The sequence below is a fragment of the Microcaecilia unicolor genome, chromosome 9 (genome assembly GCF_901765095.1).
Source record: "Microcaecilia unicolor chromosome 9, aMicUni1.1, whole genome shotgun sequence".
NCBI lineage: Eukaryota > Metazoa > Chordata > Amphibia > Gymnophiona > Siphonopidae > Microcaecilia > Microcaecilia unicolor.
In genome coordinates this window covers 78,543,357-78,570,720 of record NC_044039.1, presented here as the reverse complement: position 1 = coordinate 78,570,720, position 27,364 = coordinate 78,543,357, and the positions used below count along the sequence as shown (strand labels likewise).

At 42.6% G+C, this 27,364-nt stretch overlaps 1 protein-coding gene across 1 annotated transcript in view; it reads left to right on the top strand.

Annotated features, from left to right (window-relative positions):
• Positions 1-27,364, top strand: part of PARVB (parvin beta) — a 318,556-nt gene that overhangs the window by 211,474 nt on the left and 79,718 nt on the right. The window contains 5 exon segments of the mRNA XM_030214982.1: positions 1,145-1,161; positions 1,164-1,190; positions 1,192-1,209; positions 6,125-6,193; positions 12,302-12,403. Of these exon segments, the coding sequence (XP_030070842.1) occupies positions 1,145-1,161; positions 1,164-1,190; positions 1,192-1,209; positions 6,125-6,193; positions 12,302-12,403 (233 nt within the window).

Below are 27,364 nucleotides of genomic sequence, written 5' to 3'. Positions count from 1 at the left end.
TTCTTCACTCAGCGTGTAATTAAACTCTGAAATTCATTGCCAGAGAATGTGGTAAAAGCAGTTAGGTTAGCGGGATTTAAAACAGTTTCGATAGCTTGCTAAAAGAAAAGGCCATAAGCCATTATTAAGATGGACTTGGGGAAAATCCACTGCTTATTTCTAGGATAAGCAGCATAAAATGTATTGTACTGATTTGGGATCTTGCCAGGTACTTGTAACCTGGATTGACCATTGTTAGAAACAGGATGCTGGGTTTGATGGACCTTTGGTCTGTCCCATTATGACAACTCTTATGTACTTATAAACTGAATATTTAGTGCCAAAACCTAAACATGGCCTGGCATTGAGTATCTGGGAATAACACCTGTGGTGGTCAGCAAAACGCTCACCACTGCTGGCTGAATTTTGACCCTTTGGTTTATAAAATTGTCCTTGATGTTCTTTGGTACTATAATTGAACTGAATACAAAAACTTGAAATCTTGCACAGATGACTAGAGAGACCTTCCGAAAAGTACTCTTTTATCTTGAAAAAAAGATTCTCCCCTTCTGTTTCTCTTTGTCCTTAGTCAGGTTTCAAGATAGTCCCTAGTGAATGAGTACACGATAACTAGGACTATGTACTTTGATTTAGAGATAAATAAATATGAATAAATTATTTTTGCTTATACTTTGAAAGTATTTGGTGAATTTTAGAACTGTTATCATTAGTTAGAGGATAATGAATATACTTGAGACATATTTGCATTCATTGTAGTAGCTGTAGAGCATGCAAATAATGTCTTATGCATATTCATTTGGGATATCCCAAAATACTGATGTTGACTGGAGGGGCCACAGGTACCACTTTGAGCATTGGTGCTATGAAGAACACCCTTTAAATCTGTTAAATCATCACAGGGATAACATTGTTACTGAAAATGTGAAGAACTGCATGTGCCGTGTGTGAAACAGTCAGTAGAATTGGGTTCACAAAGCAAGAAATGATAGAAAAAGAGAGGTCCATTTTAGATGGTACCTGCGTATTCTACAAGAGCCCTCAGTGTTTTGGAGAGAATTGCCTGGTTTTATTAGTGCTTTGTTATTAGTAGCTTCAGAATTAGTTTTACAGTAACATGAATTTTTATTGACTTATTTTCATGCAGAGCGTGATGCTTTTGACACACACTGTTTGACCATGCACCAGATATAACTCAGTGTGGTTAAAAAGGTAAAGTATGTATTGATTTCTTCTTATCATGTGCTACGGAGTCTGATTAAGGCAAGGGGGTCCGACCTGGCATCCTAGTGGGTTTTCCTTCTTTTTATGTTTAGAACACAGGGTGATTAAGCTTCAGGTGTGCATTTGTTGGTACCTGGTCAAAATAGCCCTGACAAAAAGGCCCAAACACAAAATAGACCCGACAAATAAGCCCCTGGCAAATCAGCCCTTGACAAAAGGGCCTGCCCACAGTTTGGCCCCTGTTAAATGAGCCCCGCCCCCAAGTATTTTACCTGTAACTGCTGCTACAACTGGTGTCTTTCTGAGTCCTGCTGCGCTTTGAACTGAGGATGTCCCCTTTGCCCAGAAGCTTTCCCTCTGTTGTGTCCCGCCTTATCTGATGCAACTTTCTATGTCCACGTGGGCAGGACACAACAGAGAGAATGTTTCCAGGGCCAGCTAAAGCAGCTTGTTGATGCTGCCGGTGGACCACAGGAACATTGAAGGATTTCTGGGTGGGGGGGGGGGGTGGGAAGATACTTGGACCATGGAGGGTAGGCAGGAGGAAGAGGGAGACATGTTGGACTATATTGGGAGGTGGGAATAGAGGGGGAGAATGATGATGGCTACATCATCAGAGGGAGGGAGGCAAGAGTTTTTACTCGACTTCTTAGTTTTGTGAAAGGCTATTTGTTACACGGGCTATTTTTCAAGGACTATTTTTCTCAAGGCTATTTGTCAGGGCTGGTTTGCCAGCCTATTATGTTGGGGTGCTGCATTTGTTACATTGGGCACTTCTATGGCTTGTGTAACTGTGGGCACCTAGATTTTGGGTACCTTGATACAGGGCCGCTGAGAGGGGGGGGCGGGGGGACAAAATTCCCTGGGTCTCCAAGGGGGGCCCGGCGCCGCAGTCCCATCCGCCCTCCGTTGTCGACTGTCTGCCACCGGGCAGGACCCCCTGCATTGAAATCACAGTGCCTCTCACCTCTTTGTGAAAGCGCTGCAGGCAGAAGGGCAGCAGATCACTTCTCTTCGGGCCTCCTTCCTTCTCTGTGTCCCGCCCTCGTCTGACATAACTTCCACAAGGGCGGGACACAGGGAAGGAGGCCCGAAGGGACGCGATCTGCTGCCTTTAGCGCTTTCACACGGAGGTGAGAGGCGCTGTGATTTCAATGCAGGGGGCTGGCCCGGTGGAGGACGGAGGGGGGCGGGTGGAGGGTGGAGCGTGCAAACTCAGGAGGGGAGGGGGGGCCCGGGGGCGGCCCTGCCCCGGGCCCAGCCCAGTCTCTTGGTGGCCCTGTCTTGATACTGGGTTATGCTAATATTCTATGATAGCATCTCGGTGCCCAGGTGCCGATATAGAATTGGCTGTCACCGTGCAGCATCTGGTGCCTAAACAAGGCACCCACTTAGAGAATTACCTCCCACTTATTTACTTGGACTATAGTAAATCCTTGCGGACCCATTTGCTTTTAGAGAAAAACGTGAAATTGGGTAAGTTCTATAGGCATCGCACTGCATTGTCTCCACCAGAGACTTGATGATTTGAGCACCTGAGCAGAACAGATACATGTGTAAATGCATAACATTTTGGGTTTGATAGAAATTATTTTCATTTTGCAGATATGTAGCTGGCACTTTAGGAAGGGAGAGAGAGTGTATCAGTGATAGAATGTATAAACGATATAGAAAAGTTTCTTTGTCTTGAGTTCATAAAGCACTCTTAATTGGTAGCATAAACATGTGTTTATAGCTGAGGCAACACTGAATTTGCAGAACTATTTGCTCGATTCCTGACTATTTTTGCAATTAAGTTTAACATTGTTATTAATTAAACTGGATATGGGCTTACAGTAATGGGCAGTAATGACCAGAAAGAGTATGCCGTTGTAAACAAACTTTAAAAGCTGACCCTTGTGGTTGCTTTGGAGTATCAACATTATGCTTGGCATCCTTACTGTTGGTAATCTAAATACATTTCTTAAGCTGTTTGTGTAAGTGCCTAAAATCCTATCTTTTTTTTTTTTTAATTTGATTGAGAATAAGTCATAACAGGCACAGTCAGCAAGTAAAGATTACAAGTTGCACCATTCAGCAAGTAAACATTGGCATTCTCCTAAGTAAAGTACAGTGATGATATTACAAGGCTGAAAACAAACTTAGCTTGAGCCCACCCCTAATTCATGTGTAGGCATATTTTCAAAGCACTGAGATGTACAGAGTTACATAGAGGGGCATTTTCAATATGGCATCTAAGTCCAACTTTGGATGTTTTGTACAGAGGGTCCAAAATTCGAATAGGAAAGGTCATTTTCAAAAAAAGAAAGTCTATTTTTTTTTTCAAAAATACCATTTTTTGGGCCATATTTAAAATAAATAAATAAATAACCTGCCCAAATGAAAAACTTAGAAAATCAAGCCATTGGGATGTAGGAGGGGGCCAGCATTTTTTACTAGACTGGTCCTCCAAACATCCCAGGAGATCAGTGGGGCACCATAGGGGGCACTGCAGTGGACTTCAAATAAATGCTTCCAGGTATACATCTCAGCATTGCTCCCTTATCTTGTCTGCTGAGCCCCCCCCAACCCCCCCCACTACCTCCAACGGTGCACCCCTATAATAGCCCTTATGGGTGAAGGGGGCACCTATATGTGGGTACAGTGGGCTTCTGGTGAGTTTTGGAAGGCTCACAGTTTCCACCACAAGTGTAACAGGTAGGGGGAGGTATGGCCCTGGGTCCACCTATCTGCAGTGCACTGCATCCCCCACTAGACTACTCCAGGGACCTGCAAGCTTCTCTAATAGACCTGTGTATAACATCTGAGGCTGGTAAGTAATGTTTTTAATCACATTTTGGGGGAAGGGGAGGGGGGTCAATGACCACTGGGGGAATAAAGGAGGTTATCCCTGAATCCCTTCAGTGGTCATCTGGTCACTTAGGGCACCTTTTTATGCATTATTCATTATAAAAACAGGTCTAGCTCAAAACGTCTTAGTTTGAGCCCTAGAAGGTTTTGTTTGTTTCATTATGACTGAAAAAAATCTGAGTGTTAGGAATGCCCAAATCCCGCCCTTAACACGCCCCCTTGAGATTTAGATGCACTGCAGATGAACAGCATAGAAAAACATCTGAAAAATAGGTTTTGAAAATTCTGATTTCGACATTTTTGTGAGAAAAACATCCAAATGCCACTTTATGCCACTATTTAGATATTTTTTTCTCTTTTAAGAGTGAGGCCCATAGTAATCTATGTAACTTTGTAAGTCTAAGTGCTTTGGAAATGAGCCCCGTGGAGGGGCATAATCGAACGGGGACGACCATCTCTAAGGGCGCCCATCTCTAAGGACATCCTGACGAAGGGGCGGGGAAACCGCTATTATCAAAACAAGATGGGCGTCCATCTTTCGTTTCGATAATACGGTTGGGGAAGCCAAATCTCAGCATTTAGGTCGACCTTAGAGATGGTCGTCCTCTGTTTTCGGCGATAATGGAAACCGAGGATGCCATCTCAAAAACGACCAAATCCAAGGCATTTGGTCGTGGGAGGAGCCAGCATTCGTAGTGCATTGGTCCCCCTCACATGCCAGGACACCAACCGGGCACCCTAGGGGGCACTGCAGTGTACTTCAGAAATTGCTCCCAGGTGCCTAGCTCCCTTACCTTCGGTGCTGAGCCCCCCACCCCCCCAAAAGAAAACCCCACTCCCCACTCCCCACAACTGTACAACACTACCATAGCCCTAAGGGGTGAAGGGGGGCACCTACATGTGGGTACAGTGGGTTTTTTTTTTGGGGGGGGTGGAGGACTCAACATTTACCAGCACAAGTGTAACAGGATTGGCCTGGGTCCGCCTGACTGAAGTGTACTGCACCCACTAAAACTGCTCCAGGGACCTGCATACTGCTGTCATGGAGCTGGGTATGACATTTGAGGCTGGCAAAAAAAATTTTTTTTTTTTTTTAGGGTGGGAGGGGGTTGGTGACCACTGGGGGAGTAAGGGGAGGTCATCCCAGATTCCCTCCGGTGGTCAAAAATGGACCAAGTAAAGTCGACCAAATTCTCGTCAGGGACGCCCTTCTTTTTCCATTATCGGCTGAGGATGCCCGTCTGTTAGGCACGCCCCAGTCCCGCCTTTGCTACGCCTTTGCTATGCCTCCGACACGCCCCCGTGAACTTTGGTCATCCCTGCGACAGACTGCAGTTGAGGATGCCCAAAATCGGCTTTCGATTATGCCGATTTGGGCGACCCTGAGAGAAGGAAGCCCATCTCCCGATTTGTGTCGGAAGATGGGCGCCCTTCTCTTTCGAAAATGCCCCTGATAGTAACATAGTAGATGACGGCAGATAAACACCTGTATGGTCCACCTGTCTGCCCAACAAGATAAACTCAGTATAAGGTATGATGCGATACATCATATGTATACCAGATCTTGATTTGACCTTGCCATTTTCAGGGCATAGATTGTAGAAGTCTGCCCGGTACTGTCCTTGTTCTAAAACTTCTGAAGTTGTCATCAAAGCCCCTTAAAAGCTCCATTGCAGCCCATCCAAATCCATTCAGCCACGATCAGGGCATAGACCGTAGAAATCTGCCCAGCACTGGCTTTGCTTCCCAATTACCAGTGTTGCCACCTAATCTCCACTAAGCGTATTTGGATCCATTCTTTCTAAACAGGATTCCTTTTAAAATATTTGAATTCTGTTACCGTTTTCATCTCCACCAGCTCCCGCGGGAGGGAATTCCAGGTCCCATATCATAATCGCATGTAGGCTGCTCTTGGCATCAGTTGACCTTTTTTTTATTATTTCATATTTATAAATTTGAATTATATGATAACTATTGTAAGATAAAGAATGCAAGGGTTTTGTTTTGGCTGTGCTGCTCAGCAGTTCTTTTGGTTTTTTTTTCATCTGTACAGTCACTAATCACATTTGTGAACAAACACCTAAACAAGCTGAATTTGGAGGTGACGGAACTAGAAACCCAGGTATGAGACTTTTCCTTTTCAATCATAATGGCTCAGTGAGCCCCAGCCGTGTCTTGTAAATGGTAATTTTCAAAAGCATTTCTGTGGGTAAAACAGGATTTTACTTGTGGAAATGAGTGTTTTTAAAACTGTATGACTGTTCAGCCAGTATCCTTATAAGATTACCTAGATCTAATGAAGGCATTGTGGGGGTGGGGAGAGATGTGACCATATGTTCATCAATTGACCTGGAGATGTGTGTGGTAAATAACAGGCACAAATATACACACCCAGTATTCCTGGGAAATTTTTCAAAGCATATTTTCTCATTGAAAATGTGGGAGAGTACACACAGTGAAAAGTATGCGTTACCTCTACCACAGCATATTTTCCTTATGCAGCTTCTCTGGGCAGTGACCTGCAATTAAAGTTCTATTTTATATCTGTGCTTCAAGAATAGAATAAAAGTGATTTATTTTTATTAGAATTTACAAAATATTTCCATAAGAAATGCAAAATATGGAAATAATTCAAAAGCAAATAGAATTAACATAACTAAATATAACCATTATTTATTTATTTATTTATTTATTTCATTTATATCCCACATTATCCCAATAGGTCAATAATAAAGCCTAAAGTCCACATCTCGAAGAGAGAAAAGTTGTTTTTTTATTTATTTCAGTGCTCATTCAGAAAGCAGGCCATTTCATAATAGAATGCCTTTGTGAAATGTCCAAAAAGATGCCTATTTATAAAGTGCCCAGATATACACTAATTCTCACCTGCAAATTTATTTATTTGGATTTTGCTCACACTTTTTTTCAGTAGTAGCTCAAGGTGAGTTACATGTCCCTGGAGAGCTCACAATCTTAAGTTTATACCTAAGGCAATGGAGGGTTAAGTAACTTGCCCAGGATCACAAGGCGCAGCAGTGGGATTGGAACCAGCCACCTTTGGATGTCAAGATTGGTGTTCTATCTACTAGGTCACTCCTCCATTCCACATTTAGTCCTGCTCTGTAAATATATGCCTGCTTATGTGGATTTGATAAAATATGTTCATACATCATAGCTCCCCTTCAACTCCAGTAGTGTCTACGCACGTGAAGTTCATAGTTTATTAATATTTGCTATACTGCCTTTGCTAACTAGAAGATCAATTCTGCACTAGGAGTTGGGCAGTGGCCCTGGAAGCAGCAACCCTTTGCCGCTGGGCAGAAGTGAACTTTCTGGCTTTGTCGGTAGACCATGTGGAGGGGCATAATTGAACGACTTCCAAGTTTTCATGAGGGCATCCTCACAGGACGGCCCCGTAAAGGGGCGGGGCAACCTGTATTATCAAAACAAGATGGCCGTCCATCTTTCATTTCGATAATACGGTCGGGACGCCCAAATCATGAAATTTAGGTCGACCTTAGAGATGGTCGTCCTTAGGTCGTTTTTTAGATGGTCGTCCCCGGTTTTCGGCGATAATGGAAACCAAGGACGCCCATCTCAAAAACGACCAAATCCAAGCCATTTGGTCCCCCTCACATGCCAGGACACCAACTGGGCACCCTAGGGGGCACTGCGGTGGACTTCATAAATTGCTCCCAGGAACATAGTTCCCTTACCTTGTGTGCTGAGCCCCCCCAAACCCCCCCCCCCCAAACCCACAACTGTACACCACTACCATAGCCCTTATGGGTGAAGGGGGGCACCTAGATGTGGGTACAGTGGGTTTGTGGTAGGTTTTGGAGGGCTCGCTGTTTCCTCCACAAACGTAACAGATTGGGGGGGGGGGGTGGGCCTGGGTCCACCTGTCTGAAGTGCACTGCAGTACTTACATAAGTACATAAGTAGTGCCATACTGGGAAAGACCAAAGGTCCATCTAGCCCAGCAACCTGTCACCGACAGTGGCCAATCCAGGTCAAGGGCACCTGGCACGCTCCCCAAACGTAAAAACATTCCAGACAAGTTATACCTAAAAATGCGGAATTTTTCCAAGTCCATTTAATAGCGGTCTATGGACTTGTCCTTTAGGAATCTATCTAACCCCTTTTTAAACTCCGTCAAGCTAACCGCCCGTACCACGTTCTCTGGCAACGAATTCCAGAGTCTAATTACACGTTGAGTGAAGAAAAATTTTCTCCGATTCGTTTTAAATTTACCACACTGTAGCTTCAACTCATGCCCTCTAGTCCTAGTATTTTTGGATAGCGTGAACAGTCGCTTCACATCCACCCGATCCATTCCACTCATTATTTATACACTTCTATCATATCTCCCCTCAGCCGTCTCTTCTTCAAGCTGAAAAGCCCTAGCCTTCTCAGCCTCTCTTCATAGGAAAGTCGTCCCATCCCCACTATCATTTTCGTCGCCCTTCGCTGTACCTTTTCCAATTCTACTATATCTTTTTTGAGATACGGAGACCAGTACTGAACACAATACTCCAGGTGCGGTCGCACCATGGAGCGATACAACGGCATTATAACATCCGCACACCTGGACTCCATACCCTTCCTAATAACACCCAACATTCTATTCGCTTTCCTAGCCGCAGCAGCACACTGAGCAGAAGGTTTCAGCGTATCATCGACGACGACACCCAGATCCCTTTCTTGATCCGTAACTCCTAACGTGGAACCTTGCAAGACGTAGCTATAATTAGGGTTCCTCTTACCCACATGCATCACTTTGCACTTGTCAACATTGAACTTCATCTGCCACTTGCACGCCCATTCTCCCAGTCTCGCAAGGTCCTCCTGTAATCGTTCACATTCCTCCTGCGACTTGACGACCCTGAATAATTTTGTGTAATCGGCGAATTTAATTACCTCACTAGTTATTCCCATCTCTAGGTCATTTATAAATACATTAAAAAGCAACGGACCCAGCACAGACCCCTGCGGGACCCCACTAACTACCCTCCTCCACTGAGAATACTGGCCACGCAATCCTACTCTCTGCTTCCTATCTTTCAACCAGTTCTTAATCCATAATAATACCCTACCTCCGATTCCATGACTCTGCAATTTCTTCAGGAGTCTTTCGTGCGGCACTTTGTCAAACGCCTTCTGAAAATCCAGATATACAATATCAACCGGCTCCCCATTGTCCACATGTTTGCTTACCCCCTCAAAAAATGCATTAGATGGTGAGGCAAGACTTCCCTTCACTAAATCCGTGCTGACTTTGTCTCATCAGTCCATGTTTTTGTATATGCTCTGCAATTTTATTCTTAATAATAGCCTCCACCATCTTGCCCGGCACCGACGTCAGACTCACCGGTCTATAATTTCCCGGATCTCCTCTGGAACCCTTCTTAAAATCGGAGTAACATTGGCTACCCTCCAGTCTTCCGGTACTACACTCGATTTTAGGGACAGATTGCATATTTCTAACAGTAGCTCCGCAAGTTCATTTTTTTAGTTCTATTAATACTCTGGGATGAATACCATCAGGTCCCGGTGATTTACTACTCTTCAGCTTGCTGAACTGACCCATTACATCCTCCAAGGTTACAGAGAATTTGTTTAGTTTCTCCGACTCCCCCGCTTCAAATATTCTTTCCGGCACCGGTGTCCCCCCCAAATCCTCCTCGGTGAAGACCGAAGCAAAGAATTCATTTAATTTCTCCGCTACGGCTTTGTCCTCCTTGATCGCCCCTTTAACACCATTTTGTTCCAGCGGCCCAACTCAGTAAACTGCTCCAGGGACTTGCATGCGCTGTCATGGACCTAAGTATGACATCTGAGGCTGGCAAGAGACTGGCACGACATATTTTTAAAGATGTTTTTTTGAGGGTGGGAGGGGATTAGTGACCACTGGGGGAGTAACGGGAGGTCATCCCCGATTCTCTCGTGGTCATCTGGTCATTTCGGGCACTTTTTTGTGTCTTAGTCTTAAGAAAAACAGGTCCGGGTGAAAATGTCCACATGTTCGTGAGAGACAACCTTGTTTTTTTCGATTATGGGTGAAAGACATCCAAGTGTTAGGCACGCCCAAGTCCCGCCTTTGCTATTCCTCCGACACGCCCCCTCGAACTTTGGACGTCCTTGCGAAGGAGTGCAGTTGAAAATGTCCTAAATCGAGCTTCGATTATACCGATTTGGACGTCCCTGGGAGAATGACGTACATCTTCCGATGGACGCCCTTCTCTTTCGAAAATGAGCCCGTTAATCTCTCCGCTATGGTTTTGTCTTCCCTGAGTGCCCCTTTTACCCCTCGGTCATCTAGCCGTCCAACTGATTCTTTTGCCGGCTTCCTGCTTTTAATATACCTAAAAAAAAATTTTACTATGTGTTTTTGCCTCCCATGCAATCTTTTTTTCAAAGTCCCTCTTTGCCTTCCTTATCAGCGCTTTGCATTTGACTTGTCATTCAATAGTTGCATTGGCTCTGTTATAGAATAGACACGGCGGACAGGAGCTTAGCCAGATGGCAAAGTTTAAAATAGGCCTCAACCCAAAGAGGGTGGGCCAAAAAGCTCATCTCTTCCCCACCCTCTTCAGCCTTCCTCTGATGCTCTCTCCACTCTCCTAAGCCCCCCTCCGGTGTCTTCCCTCCCCCCAATTAAACCAAAAGATATGCCTGAGCTAGTGGGGATCAGCAAGCCCTACCAGCCGAAGACTCCTCCTGGCAGAAAGAACACTTACACCCTGCACAGCCGGTGGTAGTGTCGCAGAGCTACTGACATGGCCAGCCTCTGCAAACTGAGCATGTGCGACAGGTGGGACAGCAGCAGCTCAGCAACACTGCTGGCTGCACAGGGTGTATGTGTTCTTTCTGCCGGGTCTTGGGAGGAGATCTTTGACTGGCAGGGATTGCGGATCCCCACCAGCCACACCTCTGGAGCACTGATTTTGGATGGGCCTGACCACAAAATGGGTGGGCTCAGGCCTACCCGTGGCTACACCAACTGCCTCAGGGTGCCTAGTATGCCTGAAAGTAACTCACTTTGAGCTACTACTTAAAAGGTGTGAGCAAAAATCCAAATAAATAAATAAATGGAGGTGCCCAGTTGTAGACGTAGCTTCTGATCTTGTAAAAGTAGGCACAGTTTTGCCGTGCGGCTTTTTCTTACGCACATATACTTACTCACAGTTTTGTAACAGCCATTTTCTGCTAATAAAGTACACTTTATACACAAAGAACTAGATTCAGTAAGTGGCATCTAAAATGTAGGCATGTTGGAATATTGTGCATAGTGCTATCCTATAAATCGCGTCTACAGTAAGACGCGGTTTATAGAATAGCGCATAGGACAAGGGAATGCGTGCATTTAGGCACGGACATTTATACCACTGAAAACCTGGTGTAAATACCCACGCTTAAATGTATGCGTGTTCCCCCGAATTCTATAACAACATGCCTACACTCCTCCCATGGCCGCGCCCTCGTTTCAGCTACACGCTTTGGAATTTACGCGCACCTCTTTTTAGAATACGCCTAAAAAGAAATATGTGTAAATTCCAATTATTGCCAATTAGTGATGATAATTGATTGTTGGCCAATTATCATCACAACGTGGCTCATTAGTTGAGTAGCATACGTAAACTGGCCGCATGCACAGTTTAATGGGCTACTTGCCAGCCGAAAAAGTGCTTTATAAAAGTATCTCTGCAAAGACCAAAGTTTATAAGTTACTACACTTCCAAGCTGGCCAGGCAATGATTTAGTGCCATGCTTTTTAAATTTCTGCACCAATTATCAAGTTCAGTTAAAACAATTAAACAGAAGTAAAAGTCCCTAGAATCTATGGAGCAGTATTTGTCCCTTCCTTAATACTACTACTACTACTAATCATTTCTATAGCGCTACTAGACATACACAGCACTGTACACATTATATGCAGGTACTTTCTCTGTCCCTAGAGGGCTCACCATCTCAGTATTTGTACTATGGAGGGTTAAGTGATTTGCCCAAGGTCACAAGGAGCTGAAGTGGGAATTGAACCCAGGTTGCCAGGATCAAAGGCCACTAAACAAACCATTATGCCACTCCTCCACCCCATTAAGCCACTCCTCCACCCCAAGCACTAGCATAATGGCAGTGTAGCTGTGTACTGTGTTCCCTCATTCAGAACGCATACCATTTTGATCTAGACTCTCTGAGCACCATTCAGGATGCATTTCTTTTTCTCCAGTTTGCAGATGGTGTGTACCTGGTATTGCTTATGGGGCTCTTGGAAGACTATTTTGTTCCACTCCACAATTTTTATTTAACACCTGAAAGTTTTGACCAAAAGGTGAGTGGCAGTTCATTTCTTATGATCGTCGAGCTTACTAGTTTCCTGGGCAATGGTAACCTCATAGTGGTACCATGCCTCTTCATACAATTTCAGCTCTATCTTTTGGTGCTTTTGGAAATTTAAATGTTAATTGCTTTTTTAATTTCATATCATGCCATTTAGCAAAATAATGAAACACAATGTGTAAAGCAACAAAAATTTAAGTAGAAATCAAAAGAAACTATCCTTATATCTACCTCTAAGCCCTCCAAAACAAAGGATATTCCTTAAGAAATAGTGGGGGTCTTTTACAAAGGCACGGTAGTGTTTTCAGCGTGTGCTAAATGCTAGAGACGCCCATAGGGATATATGGGCCTCTCTAGCGTTTAGCGCATGCTTATTTTTAGCACACACTAAAAATGCTATCACGTCTTTGTAAAAAGCCCACAGATGCTGGTATTCATATATAGTAGATGAATTATTCCCAAACTTGTCCTAGAGGATTCCCAGGTAGTCATAAGTGAGATTTACATTTCCTGCGTCCACTGCATGCAGATTTATCTCATGAATATTGATTGTGAATATCCTGCAAGTCTGACTGGCTGGAATTCAAAGGACATATTTGAGAACTGATATAGATAATGCATAGACAAATTAGACATAAAACTGAGAACACTGATCCTTTGACAGTGATTGTTTACCAAAAAACACCTTGGCCTAGAATGATAGTTCCTGGCACAGCACTGGAACCAACAGTCAAATTTGTTGAGAATCAAGTATTCTGGAAGCTCCTTAGTTGTTTGGAGTCATAGAAGGTATAGTGATTATTTTGACATTTGATTAGACACACGAAAAACATCGGAAAGATCAGCAGCAAGGGCCAAAACCTCTTGGTGTATTGCCAAAAAATTGTGTTAGAACACCAATTAAAAAAAAAAGTCTTGAAATACCCATACCATATCTTGAAACATTTTATCCTTACTTCAAAAGTACAGCTTAAGTCCATTCCCTATCTTGATCTAATACATAACTAATAAGAAAGATTGATCTTGTCTCATTTTTAAGTATCTTGGATCAAATTTAACTTATCAGACAATAATTCATCTTGTTCTAAGACCTTTTTTTTATGCCATAGTGTTTCCTTTGTTTTACGCATGGAAAATTCTTTTTATTTTAGTTATATTTATGGCAGACTTTAGAAAAGATATACAAATCAGAAAGATATTTAGGTCAAGATGTATCAATATCCATTAAATATTTTAGAAAAGGATTTACCAACCCAGAGCATTTTGTAAAATATATGCAAGAATGGGCGTCTGCGTACCAGCTACATGTAGCAGCAGTACCTGTTTTGAAACTGTCAACATCTAAAATAGCAATGGAGTCAACATGACGATATATTTGTAAATGTCTTTCTCCGAGGACAAGCAGGCCTATTTATTCTCAAGTATGGGCATAGCGATCCTGCACTGCCTGCTCTGGAGCTTGTGACGAGCTATCAAGAGCTTTGTGGAGTACGAGACATACTCCACTGCGGATGAGCGAGTGCCTTCCCGCTTGCCATGAGAGCGCGGTTACCGCAGTTCTTTTTTTTTTTTTTTTTTTACCGTGGTGAAGAATGGTTGTGATTTTCTGCTGCTCTTCACAGCTCATTCCAAAGAGCTTTTTTGAGTGCCTTTTGACATGTTTTTTTCACACTGCCCTTTTTTCCTGCTTCTAAGTTTTTATTTCTTTTTCCATGTCACTTGACCATTTTTAGGTCTTGACTTTGGTCACATTTTCCCTTTCTTTATCTCTGGCTCCTTGCCCCTTTTTGTGGAACCATCGAGTCATTTGATTTGGCTGCGGAGGTTTTTCCTTCCATGTCCACTCAAGTTCCTGGTGGCTTTAAATCTGTATCCAGTGCAATCGGACCACCTCTGCAAGGACACCCATTCTTGGTGTCTTCAGTGCCTCAGACCTGATCATAGTCCTTCTAGCTGTGTTCTGTGTCTTCATATGAAGAAAAGGACCCAGTTAGCCAGAGAGGCTCAGCGGGAGTGGCTTTTTGGAGCCCGGTCTGAATCCTCAATGTCGGGTGTTGCATCAGTTTGTATGGCTGCCAGACCTGTAGACACTGGGAGCTGTTGTGCATCGAATGGGTCTTCACCTGCTATGATGTCGACTGCTGTGCAAGGCCTATGGGACTGACCTGCGTCAGACCCGACACTGAGGTGACGTGAGGATTCAACTTCATCTTCGTCAGCACTGAGGAGCCTAGATGACCGGTATTTCAGAACAAGAGGCAACAAGGAGTACAGGGTAACACATGACTCAAGATGGGAGTAGCAGAAAACAAGCCTTTATTAAGGCACCAAAATAAGACCCGACATGGGTCTGTGTTTATTGTTGGACTGGCCGCCTGCTTCAGGGGTCACAAGACTGCATAAAAACGTATGTAAAACATATTAATAACAACATACAGTTCTAAGTATAAAAAATATATTAATAGCACCAAACAATTCTAAATACAAAAATATGCTTTCATATGAGCACAAAATAATATATATAAAAAATATGAAAAACATGGGCTGCATTACATATCATATAGGATAGCTAAATTCTACAGTGAGACATCCAGTTAAAAGGCTATATGCTACTATTATCAATGGAGTGAAACAGTATTGCTTAAAAGTGCCAGCTTGTAAAGCATGCTAAAACCAATAGCATTAAAAACTAAAAATAGTGCATGCATTTAAAACCCTCCATTGCCTCAGGTACAAACTTAGATTGTGAGCCCTCCTGGGACAGAGAAATATCCAGTGTACCTGAATGTAACTCACCTTGGCTACTACTGAAAAAGGTGGGAGCAAAATCTAAATAAATAAATAAATAAAATAAAATACACAAAATCCACCTTTAATGAGCCACTGCTTTGTGTATGGTACCTAAAATGATGTATGTTTACACAGCTAAGAGGGACTGCCAGCTGCAAAAGAAGAAAAATGACCTCATTAGCTTACAGAAAAGAAACTCAAAAAAGAGCTGGGGTGAATGTGATAACCGATGGAATTGAGGTATAAAGATAACCGATAAAAAAGATATCCGGTTAAAAATATAATGTAATATCCGGTTAACAAATAACATAATGGCCAATGAAAAAAACTAAAGCACGAAAGAAAGAAAAAAAATGCCAACACTGTTCACATGCCAAAAAAAGTTCAAAAAATTGTGCTGCTAAAAGAGCTGAAACTTGATAAAAACATCAATAGAAAATGTAGGGAAGACTTCTGATTGCCAGTGAAAGTAAAGGAAATAACTAGTTAAGAAATTGGTTGACTCTTAAAATCTCACCGTAGTATAGTCCCATAGAAGAGTTAACAGAGTACAAAACAATGTCGTCATCAGACATAGAAAGGGTTTTCCTAACAAGTAGCTGAAAAAATAAAAGCAAAAGAGGCTTTGTTTAAGAAATACAAAAGAACGCAATGAGAGGATCACGGAAAAGATAATCGGATTAAACTGAAAGAAGCGAAGAGGGAAATACGGTTAGCAAAAGCGTGAGCGGAAGAAAAAATGGCTAAAGATGTAAAGAGAGGTGACAAGACTTTTTTCAGATATATTGGAGAAAGGAGAAGAGATAGGAATGGAATTGCGAGACTGAAAGATAATGAGAATGGATATATGGAGAGTGATGAAGATAAAGCCAACGTGCTAAACATTATTCTCTTCGGTGTCATGGAAGAAAATCCTGGAGAAGGACCGCGATTAGCTGCCGAGGGAGCATCTGGGAATGGAGTGGATACTGAGCCATTTACGGGAGAAAGAGTTTATAAACAGCTGGAGAATCTGAAGGTGAACAAAGCTATGGGGCTGGATGGGATACATCCCAGGATACTGAAGGAGCTCAGAGAGGTCCTGGCGGGACCTCTTAAAAATGTATTTAATAGATCTTTAGAGACAGGAGAGGTTCTGCGAGATTGGAGACAAGCGGATGTGGTCCCTCTTCACAAAAGTGGAGACAGGGAAGAAGTGGGAAACTACAGACCGGTAAGTCTCACGTCGGTGGTAGGAAAAATAATGGAGTCGCTGCTGAAAGAAAGGATAGTTAACTTTCTAGAAACCGACAGATTACAGGACTCGAGGCAACATAGCTTTACCAAAGGAAAATCCTGCCAAACGAATCTTATTGACTTTTTTGACTGGGTGACCAAAGAACTGGATGAGGGACGTGCGCTAGATGTAATCTACTTGGACTTCAGCAAAGCCTTTGACACGGTCCCCCACAGAAGACTCGTGAATAAGCTGAAAGGGTTGAACTTAGGACCGAAAGTGGTGAACTGGATAAGAAACTGGTTGACCGACAGGTGGCAGAGGGTGGTGGTAAATGGAATCCGCTTGGAGGAAAGGAAGGTGAGCAGTGGAGTTCCTCAGGGGTGGGTGCTGGGGCCTATTCTGTTTAATATATTTGTGGAAGATATTGCTGAAGGGTTGGAAGGAAAGTTGTGCCTTTTTGCGGATGACACGAAAATAGCCAATAGAGTGGATACCCTGGAGGGAGTAGAAACGATGAGAAGGGATCTCCGAACGTTAGAAGAATGATTGAGGGTCTGGCAGTTAAAATTTAATCACACTTGTGGTTACCCCATGAAGGTCCTCAAAAGTGCTTTTAAATGGGCCCTTTATGTCCATCGTCCGTGGTTGTTCCTACCCCGCCAGAATTCTCCCCAGAAGACTATGGCATGTGTCATTCCATATTCTCAGAAAGCAGCAGGGGTTTGTTCCATTATACACAGGTACTGGCATGTTCTTTCTGTGCATCCCGAATTCAGTGAGCACCCAAAAGTGGCATATAAGCGACAAGCTAATATTGGGGAATTATTGAAAAGACAGAGAAAAGATATGGGTAACGGCAGGCACGCTCCATGCGTTAGGTGCGTGTACTGCCGGTACTTCTATGACACCCAGATGGTTACCATTCCTCATATTAATAAACAGTTCCTTCTGAAGCAAAATACCTCATGTACCAGTGAACGTTTGATATACTGCATCATATGCCCATGTAAACTATATTACATAGGGCATACAAAAAGACAATTAAAGAATAGGCTAGCTGAGCATATTAGAAACTTACGTCATAATAAACAAGAGAACCCTTTAGTAGTTCATTGGCTGGAACTTAACCATTTTATAGATCAGCTTCGCTGTGTGGTATTGATGCAGATCCCTCCTCCTAGCAGAGGGGGCGATATTAGTGCTCGTTTGCTGGTTTTGGAACAGCGATTTATATTTATATGGGGAACGGTAGCGCCCAGAGGCCTCAATTTAGAGGTTGAATGGGTATGATGGTGTGTGTCTTTAATTTGCCTGAGGTGTGGCTAGGGACGCCAGATATTTAAATGGAGTTATCTTTGCCCAGCCAGTAAACTTTAGCGGAGCGGCCTTTGACCCACGCCTGGGAGAACATTAATCCGGCAGGCAGCCATGTATAACAGAAACAGTAAGTGATCTATTAAGTAATTTATAACAAGTATTGACATTGAATTAAGAGGTTTACTATAACAGTGACAGTATTGTTAATGTTGTAGATCAATGGGTGGTTCCTCCTGAGGAAGTGTAATGAAATGCGGTCCAGCATTGGGGAACCGTGTTGCACATGAGAATTATTTCTGCCTGAACTGCGGGTTTTTGCGCCTTCTTACCCAGTATTTGCAAGCTGTTTTAAGACTGAGGTTATCCAGCAGTGCGATTTGGGATAAAACACAGCATTCAGCTTGAATACTTTTTTTTTTTGTTACATTTGTACCCCGCGCTTTCCCACTCATGGCAGGCTCAATGCGCCTTACATGGGGCAATAGAGGGTTAAGTGACTTGCCCAGAGTCACAAGGAGCTGTCTGTGCCTGAAGTGGGAATCGAACTCAGTTCCTCAGTTCCCCAGGACCAAAGTCCACCACTTCTAATGCTGCATCGCCAGTGAAGTCTGCAACGGGTTTAACAACAGAGATAAGTGCTTGGACATTGTTCTTTTCCCGTTGCAGCGTATGAGATCTGTTTAAAGAGACATTACTGGACAATAATAAGCATGTTAGAAGTTTTTTGTTATATATTGGATGATTTACAACTATAATAGTATATGCACTTTCCTGTATATGATACAGGCAAGTTTGTATATGCTGTATTATGGGTGAGTGGTGTATGAATGGTGATGAATGAGTAGTCCAATTGTTTATACATGTCATATGTATAGTATAGACACATTCTTGTAATAAAAGTAAATTGTTTTGATACAATTTATATTCTGGAGTCTTTGTGAGTGTAGTTATGTGATATAGACTCTGGTAGTTTAGCATTATCCCCTTGTCGGTGGATAGTTAAAATTTAATGCCAAGAAGTGTAGAGTGATGCACTTGGGATGCGGAAACCCAAAAGAGAGATATCGGATAGGAGGGGAGAGATTAGTAAGCTCGACTCAGGAGAGAGACCTTGGGGTGTTGATGTCGGAGGATCTGAAGGTGAAGAAACAATGTGACAAGGTGACGGCTGAGGGGTAGAGAGGGGCATAACTAGCAGAAGAAAGGAGGTGTTGATGCCTCTCTACAAGTCGTTGGTGCGGCCCCACTTGGAATATTTTGTTCAGTTTTGGAGGCGGTATCTTGCTAAAGATGTAAAAAGACTGGAAGCGGTGCAAAGAAAAGCTACGAAAATGGTATGGGATTTGCGTTGCAAACCATATGAGGAGAGACTTGCTGACCTGAACATGTATACCTTGGAGGAAAGGAGAAACAGGGGTGATATGATAGATGTTCAAATATTTGAAAGGTATTAATCCGCAAACGAACCTTTTCCGGAGACGGGAAGGCAGTAGAACTAGAGGTCATGAATTGAGGTTGAAGGGGGGCAGACTCAGGACTAAAGTCAGGAAGTATTTTTTCACGGAGAGGGTGGTGGATATGTGGAATGCCCTCCCGTGGGAGGTGGTGGAGATGAAAACGGTAATGGAATTCAAACATGCGTGGGATAAACACAAAGGAATCCTGCTTAGAAGGAATAGTTCCGTGGAATCTTAGCGGAGATTGGGTGGTGACGCCGGTAATTGGAAACAAAACGGGAGCTGGGCAGACTTCTACAGTGTACGCCCTGATCGTGACTCAATAGATAGGGATGGGCTGGAGTGTAAATTTTAAGAGGCTTTAATGTTAGCTTCAGAACTTAGTACAAAAACAGTACTGGGCAGACTTGTACGGTCTGTGCCCTGAGAAAGGCAAGGACAAATCAAACTCGGGTATACATATAAAGTATCACATACTATGTAAAATGAGTTTATCTTGTTGGGCAGACTGGATGGGACCGTACAGGTCTTTATCTGCCGTCATTTACTATGTAATTTGAAAGTCTGTTCTGCAAATTTTCATTTTAAATGCATGGACTGGCTTGGTGGTCCTGTTGGTAGTGCTGCAAATATTCATGCAAGAGTCCTGGGTTTAATTCCCAACCCTGGCTGATTTTCTTTATTAAAAAGAAAAACATTTATAGGCCATGAATCTAAGTTTTTTTAGTGGCCTACAAAGTGACTGTACTGTTTACTGCGTGGTAAACCTCACATTAGCTGCTTAATACAGATTAATTAAAGAGCATCTAGGGGTGTGCAGCCCCCAAAATTTTCAGTTTGTTTAGTTTCTCATGTTGTTTGTAGGGATTTTCCTTTGGTATTGTTTTTTTGTTGTTTTTGTTTGAGCAATGTCTCGACTATGTTTTCTTATCCCTGCTCCAACCTGCTTAGATCTGTGACTCCTCTGAGTCCCCAGTTCCTTCCTTCCTACCTGCCTCCCTCCCCCCTCCCTCTTATCCTACAAACCTTTCCCCAGCCAAGTGCCAGGCCGCCACCCATTTAAGAAGCTTTATTAGCAGTAAAAGTATTGGATTTAAAGATTATATTTATCAAATACTTTTACTGCTAATAAAGCTTGGAAGAGAATAGAATTACCTGACTGAAATAATTCCTATATATAACTTTCTCTGTATTTCTGGCAAGTTGTTTTATCGCTTGTAAACATTAATAAAAAAAAAAAGATTATATTTACACAGTTACAATTGCAAGGACCAGTGAAGAGACAGGCAAGTCACGGTGCCATGTGAGCCCATGTGAAACGAGTAGCCACAGAGGTCCTTGTTAGCTGTTGGTTCCATGGATATGTTTGGGTGTTAGGTACATATATGTTAGGATATTAACATATGGTAGCCATTAGCGCAGTGTACCACACAGTAAAACCCACACTAGTAGCTTAATGCAGCTTAGTAGAAGACCTCTTAAGCTGGCTTAGTCTGTGAAATTAGGTTGTGCAAGTGCAATGGTACCATAAAACTGTGAAAGCAAGCTCCAGCTGAGTTTCCAAAGATGGGCATTGTTTGAGGTCATCTTAATTTCATTGTATAAGAGTTAGAAGTAGATTGTTAAAAATCTTTTCCTTTTTGGCTGAAAAGTTTGAATTCAGGGTTAGCTGTCCTGGGGCTGTTTTAGAAGTTTGATTTTTGTTCTTTTTTTTCCTTTCTTTAAATTCTCTTTTCATCTTTTGTATGACCTGATTTCTTTGAATAAAAGCAAGCAAGGCAGAATGCAAATTACCAGCTTGTCAGTCATAACTGTGATAAGAATGAAATGGTTCATTTCATTCCCAGGGCTAGCAGGTCCCATAGCTGGCATTTCTGCACATCAATCACTGTTGTTGCAAAATGAAAATTAGTATTTTGTGATTAAGTGTGTCCCTGCATATTTCTGGAATAGGCCATTTCTTTTTTTAACCTGGCCAATAGGTAATGTTAGAAAGCAGCTCAGTTTCTGTTAAATTTTACAACATTTTCCAAAGTATATGAAATATTTCAGCTGAAAGACTCTCCTCCCACCTTAACAAAGTAGACACAAATGAATTTTTGCCATTGTGTGTGTATCTATCTATAATTTATTAGTGATGTGCGTTTGTTAGTGTGTCTTTAAAACTGTACTGTGTGCTAAGTCAATTTAATATACATTATCCTAAGTTGATTAACACACACTTTAAAAAATTTATTAGAGCAAATGTGTGAAATATCCTAAAATCTGGGGGGGAATATATCATAACATAGGCATACATACATGTTCTCACAACCACGCACATGTAACTAAATAAAACACATAACACATTGTTTAAGCCAAAGCTTTAATCACTAATTTCAAATGAATTCAAATTTACAAACCCTCCAGGTTAGACAGTCCCGAACTAGCCTGATAACTTTGAAATTGGTCTATGTATGACCTGTGGTCTCGCAGTCATGCAGCTCCTTTTGATCCATGGCGGCACTGCACGTGAATCTAATTCTCTCCCTCATACACTATTTTCACATTAATGTAAAATTTCATGTATCAACTTAACATGAGGATGGAAGATCCCTCCACCACAAGTGAGGACAGCTTAGCTTGTCCTCACTGCCCCCCACCCCACCCCCAATACAGTGTTCAGCTGTGGACCGGTTAGATATACACCACAAACTTGCAAGATATGCTGGACTGCTGACAAAAATATATCTTACTGTACACCGCCTTGAGTGAATTCCTTTAAAAAGGCGGTAAATAAATCCGAATAAATAAAATAAATATCTATGTACCTATATGCAAATCTGGACAGTCCACTTTTATAAGCTCACGCGTTAACACCAAACCACCCGGCTTAAAAACAAAACAGGAGATTTCAGAATTCACCCGCTTGCAAAGTTTCTCAATAGCTTTTACATTTCTTGTATCTTTCTAAACTAGCATTGGAATTATCTGAGACCAAACCAAACAAGCTTCTGAAAAGTAACAATGTGCAACTAACAAAGCTTGGTTTATCTGGAAAATTAGCTCTATCCCCTTAATATAACATAAATCATTCCCACTCATATGAATTACCAGCACTCTTGGCTGTGAACAAATATGTCTTCCTTCAGCAAAGTTGGTAGTAGTTGTTCAGTCCGCATTCCTTTAATCCCCAGCCAATGACTCCTCACTCCTAGAGGCACCAAATGGAGATGAAGACCCCAGTGTGTTTCAGCAGCTCTCTTCTGGGCCCAGTAAATAAAGGAATGGCTGCATAATCAAATGCATATCTCTGGAGCCACTGACACTGCAAAAGAAACTGACAAAATAACAGTTACTTAAATTGAACACTCACTAACACACATAGGTCTTATATTTATTAGAACGCCAGCGCCCAATTATTTTAATGACTGCAGGTGATGCTCTCAGTGCTGCTGCCGAAGTTGCTGCTCCAATTCTAAAAGAATGAGTGCCATACTGCTTTGGGTCAAACCCTCCGAAATCCAAACATTTCTTCAGCACCACTGCAAATTGAAATCTTGTCAATAGCTGACCTGACACATGAAATAACCAAAGTACTGCCTAGGAAGATTGACAAGGCAGAGAGGTGCATGCTGATTGCCAAGGGCATGCTAATAAATCCTCAGTTTTTGGTTAATTGAACCAAAATCCCTTTTTCTTTCTGATCCATTTTAGAACAATTAATCCAGATTCTTACTTCATCATTTATGACCTGGACATCATTTATTAGCAGGCCCTTTGAAGCTTTATCATTTTTATTAACAGCTACTAATTCACTTATTCAGAATGCCCCAAAAAAGGCAAAAGAAAGTGCCAAAGGGGAGAATATGAAATAACTCCTCTAACTTATTATGCTTGATAGGCAAATGTATCACTATATTCAAAGTTGGTCTCTCATTCAGCCAATAACAATGAAGCAACTTCTTCATTCAGAAATTAGATCCTGGGTCTTCCTGCCCAGCAATCTTACATAAAAATGGAATGCTGTATGATGCAAAGTTCACTGAATTTGCCGGCCAACCAGATTTGAAGGCATATAAAATGAAATCCAAAGTTAAAGGAATAGAGAACTGTTGATACTCAGATATTCCCTTTAAAGCTAAGAAAGCTGTAACTTTCTTCCACCCGCTTTCATAAGCTCTCCAAGTGGCATCAGACAATGATGATTTTATCAGCTGCTGCAGATTCCCTGAACTAAATTCCACAGACCCTCTGGATTTCCAGTGGGAAATTCTTCTGCCTCAGGTGCCATCACTGCCACTGCTTACTAGATATTCAAACATAAGCACCGTAACACAATTAATGTGCAGCAGTTCCAACATCAAAGGACAGCTCACAGTTTATTAATTGCCTCCATAACCACCATGTTATCAGAGCGCCAGATTATTATTCTGTCAGCCAAACTCTGCCTCCATATAACCAGAGCCACTAAAATGGAATAATTCTAAAAATGCAATATTATTGCACCAACCCTGCTGGATCCAAAACAATTGGCCACTTTTCCACACACCAAGCATAAATCTCAAACCCTCCTCCACTTGATGCATCCGAAAATGATTCTAAATCCTAATAGGAAACTGCAGCTTTCTGCCACACTCTAATGCTGTTAAACTGAATCAAAAATGCACTCCAAATATGCAAATCTTCCTTGACTTTCACCATAAGCCTTATAAAATGTTGTTTCTTTTGAATTCCAGTAATGAGTCTAGTCAAATGGCACATGAAAACTCTCCCCATCAGGATAATTCTATAAGCAAGATTAAATTGACCTATTAATGACTGAATCTGAGTACTTCTCTCCTCTACAAGCCTCGTCTATAACTGCTCTTAATTTATGCATCTTCTCCTGGGGTAGCCTAGATTCCATCTGCTCAGTTCTATACCCAAGAATATAAGGCATTTAGTAGGCCCTTCAGACTTCTATGATGCCAGAAGAGTTCCCAGTTCAGACGACACATATTGAAAGACCTCCATTAACTCAGCACATTCTAAACCATTAGCAGAACCAACAAATAAGAAATCATCTAAATAGTGTATAATCTGATCACTACCAGACTCTTGTAACACCCAATGCAAAAAAAGAAGAAAAGGCCTCAAAGCATGCGCAGGCCACTTAGTAGCCTATTGGCATGCATCTGTCAAAATAATATTGTTTGTCAAACTTAAATCCTAATAGATAAAAAGAGAACAGATGAATGGGAAGCAACCGAAAATCTACTTCTTTATCTGCTTTGCCCATCAATGCTCCAGGACCTTGAATTCTCAACAATTGCAACGCCTGGTGAAATGATGCATATTGAACTGAACACAAGGTTGGATTAATGAAATCATTAACATTGGTACCCCATTGATATGATAAATTATGAATGAGCCAATATTTCCATGGCTCTTCTTTGGGGATTATACCCAGTGGAGAGATCACCAAATTCTCAAAAAGGTCTTGCAGTTCTACCTACTTCAATATCTCTCTTCAGTTTCTGGCAAACAGTCTTTTTATAAATAGCAACAGAAGGAGCATTGGCACACTTATGTCTCAACAGAGGGCCATAAAATGGGATGACAAAACCAAATGCAAATCCTTCCCAGAAAACCTGTTCTAACTTAGCATCTGGATATCTATCTAACCACTTCTTTAAAGCCTCTAGTTTCACGGGGCCTTGTGAAACCATTTCTCCAAAGGCGAAAGGACCTTGCCTACCTCCTCCTGCCCTGTTGACTGAAAGACCTGAGGGAACACATCGGAATGCGGGGTGCAATCCATTGCAATCCTACTCTCATCTTTGACTCTTCTCTCTCCTTCTCTGCTCATATCCAGCAGACCGCCAAGACCTGTCGTTTCTTTCTTTACAACATCCGTAAAATCCGCCCCTTTCTTCCGAGCACTCTACCAAAACCCTCATCCACACCCTTGTCACCTCTCGTTTAGACTACTGCAATCTGCTTCTTGCTGGCCTCCCACTTAGTCACCTCTCCCCTCTCCAGTCAGTTCAAAACTCTGCTGCCCGTCTCATCTTCCGCCAGGGTCGCTTTACTCATACTACCCCTCTCCTCAAGACCCTTCACTGGCTCCCTATCCGTTTTCGCATCCTGTTCAAACTTCTTCTACTACCTATAAATGTACTCACTCTGCTGCTCCCCAGTATCTCTCCACACTCGTCCTTCCCTACACCCCTTCCCGTGCACTCCGCTCCATGGATAAATCCTCTTATCTGTTCCCTTCTCCACTACTGCCAACTCCAGACTTCGCGCCTTCTGTCTCGCTGCACCCTACGCCTGGAATAAACTTCCTGAGCCCCTACGTCTTGCCCCATCCTTGGCCACCTTTAAATCTAGACTGAAAACCCACCTCTTTGACATTGCTTTTGACTCGTAACCACTTGTAACCACTCGCCTCCACCTACCCCCTCCTCTCTTCCTTCCCGTTCACATTAATTGATTTGATTTGCTTACTTTATTTATTTTTTGTCTATTAGATTGTAAGCTCTTTGAGCAGGGACTGTCTTTCTTCTATGTTTGTACAGCGCTGCGTATGCCTTGTAGCGCTATAGAAATGCTAAATAGTAGTAGTAGTAGTAGTTGCAGAGTGAGCAACGATGTCAAAATCGACAAGCTGGGCGCTCACAAAGCCCGGCATTGAATTGAAAGCAGAAATTAGCTGGGGTGCCACTATGTATTCCACCACCAACCTCCTGAACCAGTATTCAAAGCACCTACACTCCTTGATGGTCCAGCAATTGCAAATGAGGAGGAGCTAGGACCACCATTCCTGACATACCCATGATATACCCCGCCCCCAACAACTTCTACCTACTCATGACTTTCCTTGAGTCATTTCAGACAACCAGATGTCCGCATTTCTAAAACCTCAGGTATCCAATTTGTCTTTTGCTAAGCATTTCCTAAATTATTCATCGTAATTGAGCCAAGCCCAACTACCATAAATTCTATAAGCCCGCAAAATTACATCGGAGTATTTCAACAATGCTGGGAACAACTCAAGTTTTCTTTCACCTAATACACTGGCATAAATATGAAAACCTAGGAGCCTATTAAATAGTGTCTTGAAAACTCTGTTCCTTTTCTTCTTCCCACCCTCTTTAGACTCCTCGCCTTTTTTCTTATCCCCTTCTAAATCTCGTGCCAGTAATAAGAACAAGTCATTGTATTTTCCTTGCAGAATTTTGCATCTCAATTTCTGTGAGATTTGACTATTCAAAGGAGTAATGGTACTCAGGGCTGTGCCTAGGGTCTCTGGTGCCCCCCTGCAGACTATCAATTGGTGCCCCCCCCCCCGTGTGGCATCTCCTTTCTCTCTTCTCCCTCTCCCCCCCCCCTTTATTTCTTTCCTTGCTTATAATCGGATGCTAAAAGGGAACTGAAGTGCATGTGGGAGAAAGCTCTAAATACACCCCAAGCCTGTGTTTAGGGCTGATTATTTGTGGAGGAACAGGTCAGGGGGATATTGCTCCCTGCAGCCCTGCCTGTCCTCAGGACGTGTTTTGCTAACCCCTCCCGGTTCAGCCGAGGTTCACTCGTGTCACTGCCCAGCTGCCTATGTGTCAAAACCATGGATGGTCACCTGAAGTTCACCAACGGGGTTAAGCCTGTTTTATTTTGTCTTTCCGGAGTGCTTTGCTGCAGACGAAGTGCGATCGATAGCAAATATATTTATGTAGATAGCAAATCGTGGGGTGGGCCAGGCCGGGGGGCAGGAGCTGCTTGGTGTTTTTTTTCCTCGACCTGGCTGGAGGATTTTTTTTTTTTTTTTTTTCAAATGTGCAGAGGAGAGATTTGCAGTGATTATCTCTGGCTTTCTCGTCCCTTCCTAAGGTCTTCCTGCAATGTTTTAAAATCCGCATGCATTTTAACAGCTTTAGTTCCTCTTCAAACTGAATTTTGTGCTTTTTCTTCAGCGCTGTACACTTGAACATTTGAGCCAAGAGAATTTTGGTACCTGGCAGAGTAAAAGGCAACAAGATTCCATCTTACCTACTCAAGGTATAAGCTGTGAAATAAGCGGCTCTCCTCCTCTCAGCACTCCACGGCAGCACGCAGTCCTCCTGCGGTCCAAATAACTACTCAATGGCGTGGAAGAGCTGGGCGGTGCCAAAGTCAGAGCTGAGTGCTGTGCGCGGGAAGGCAGCAGCGC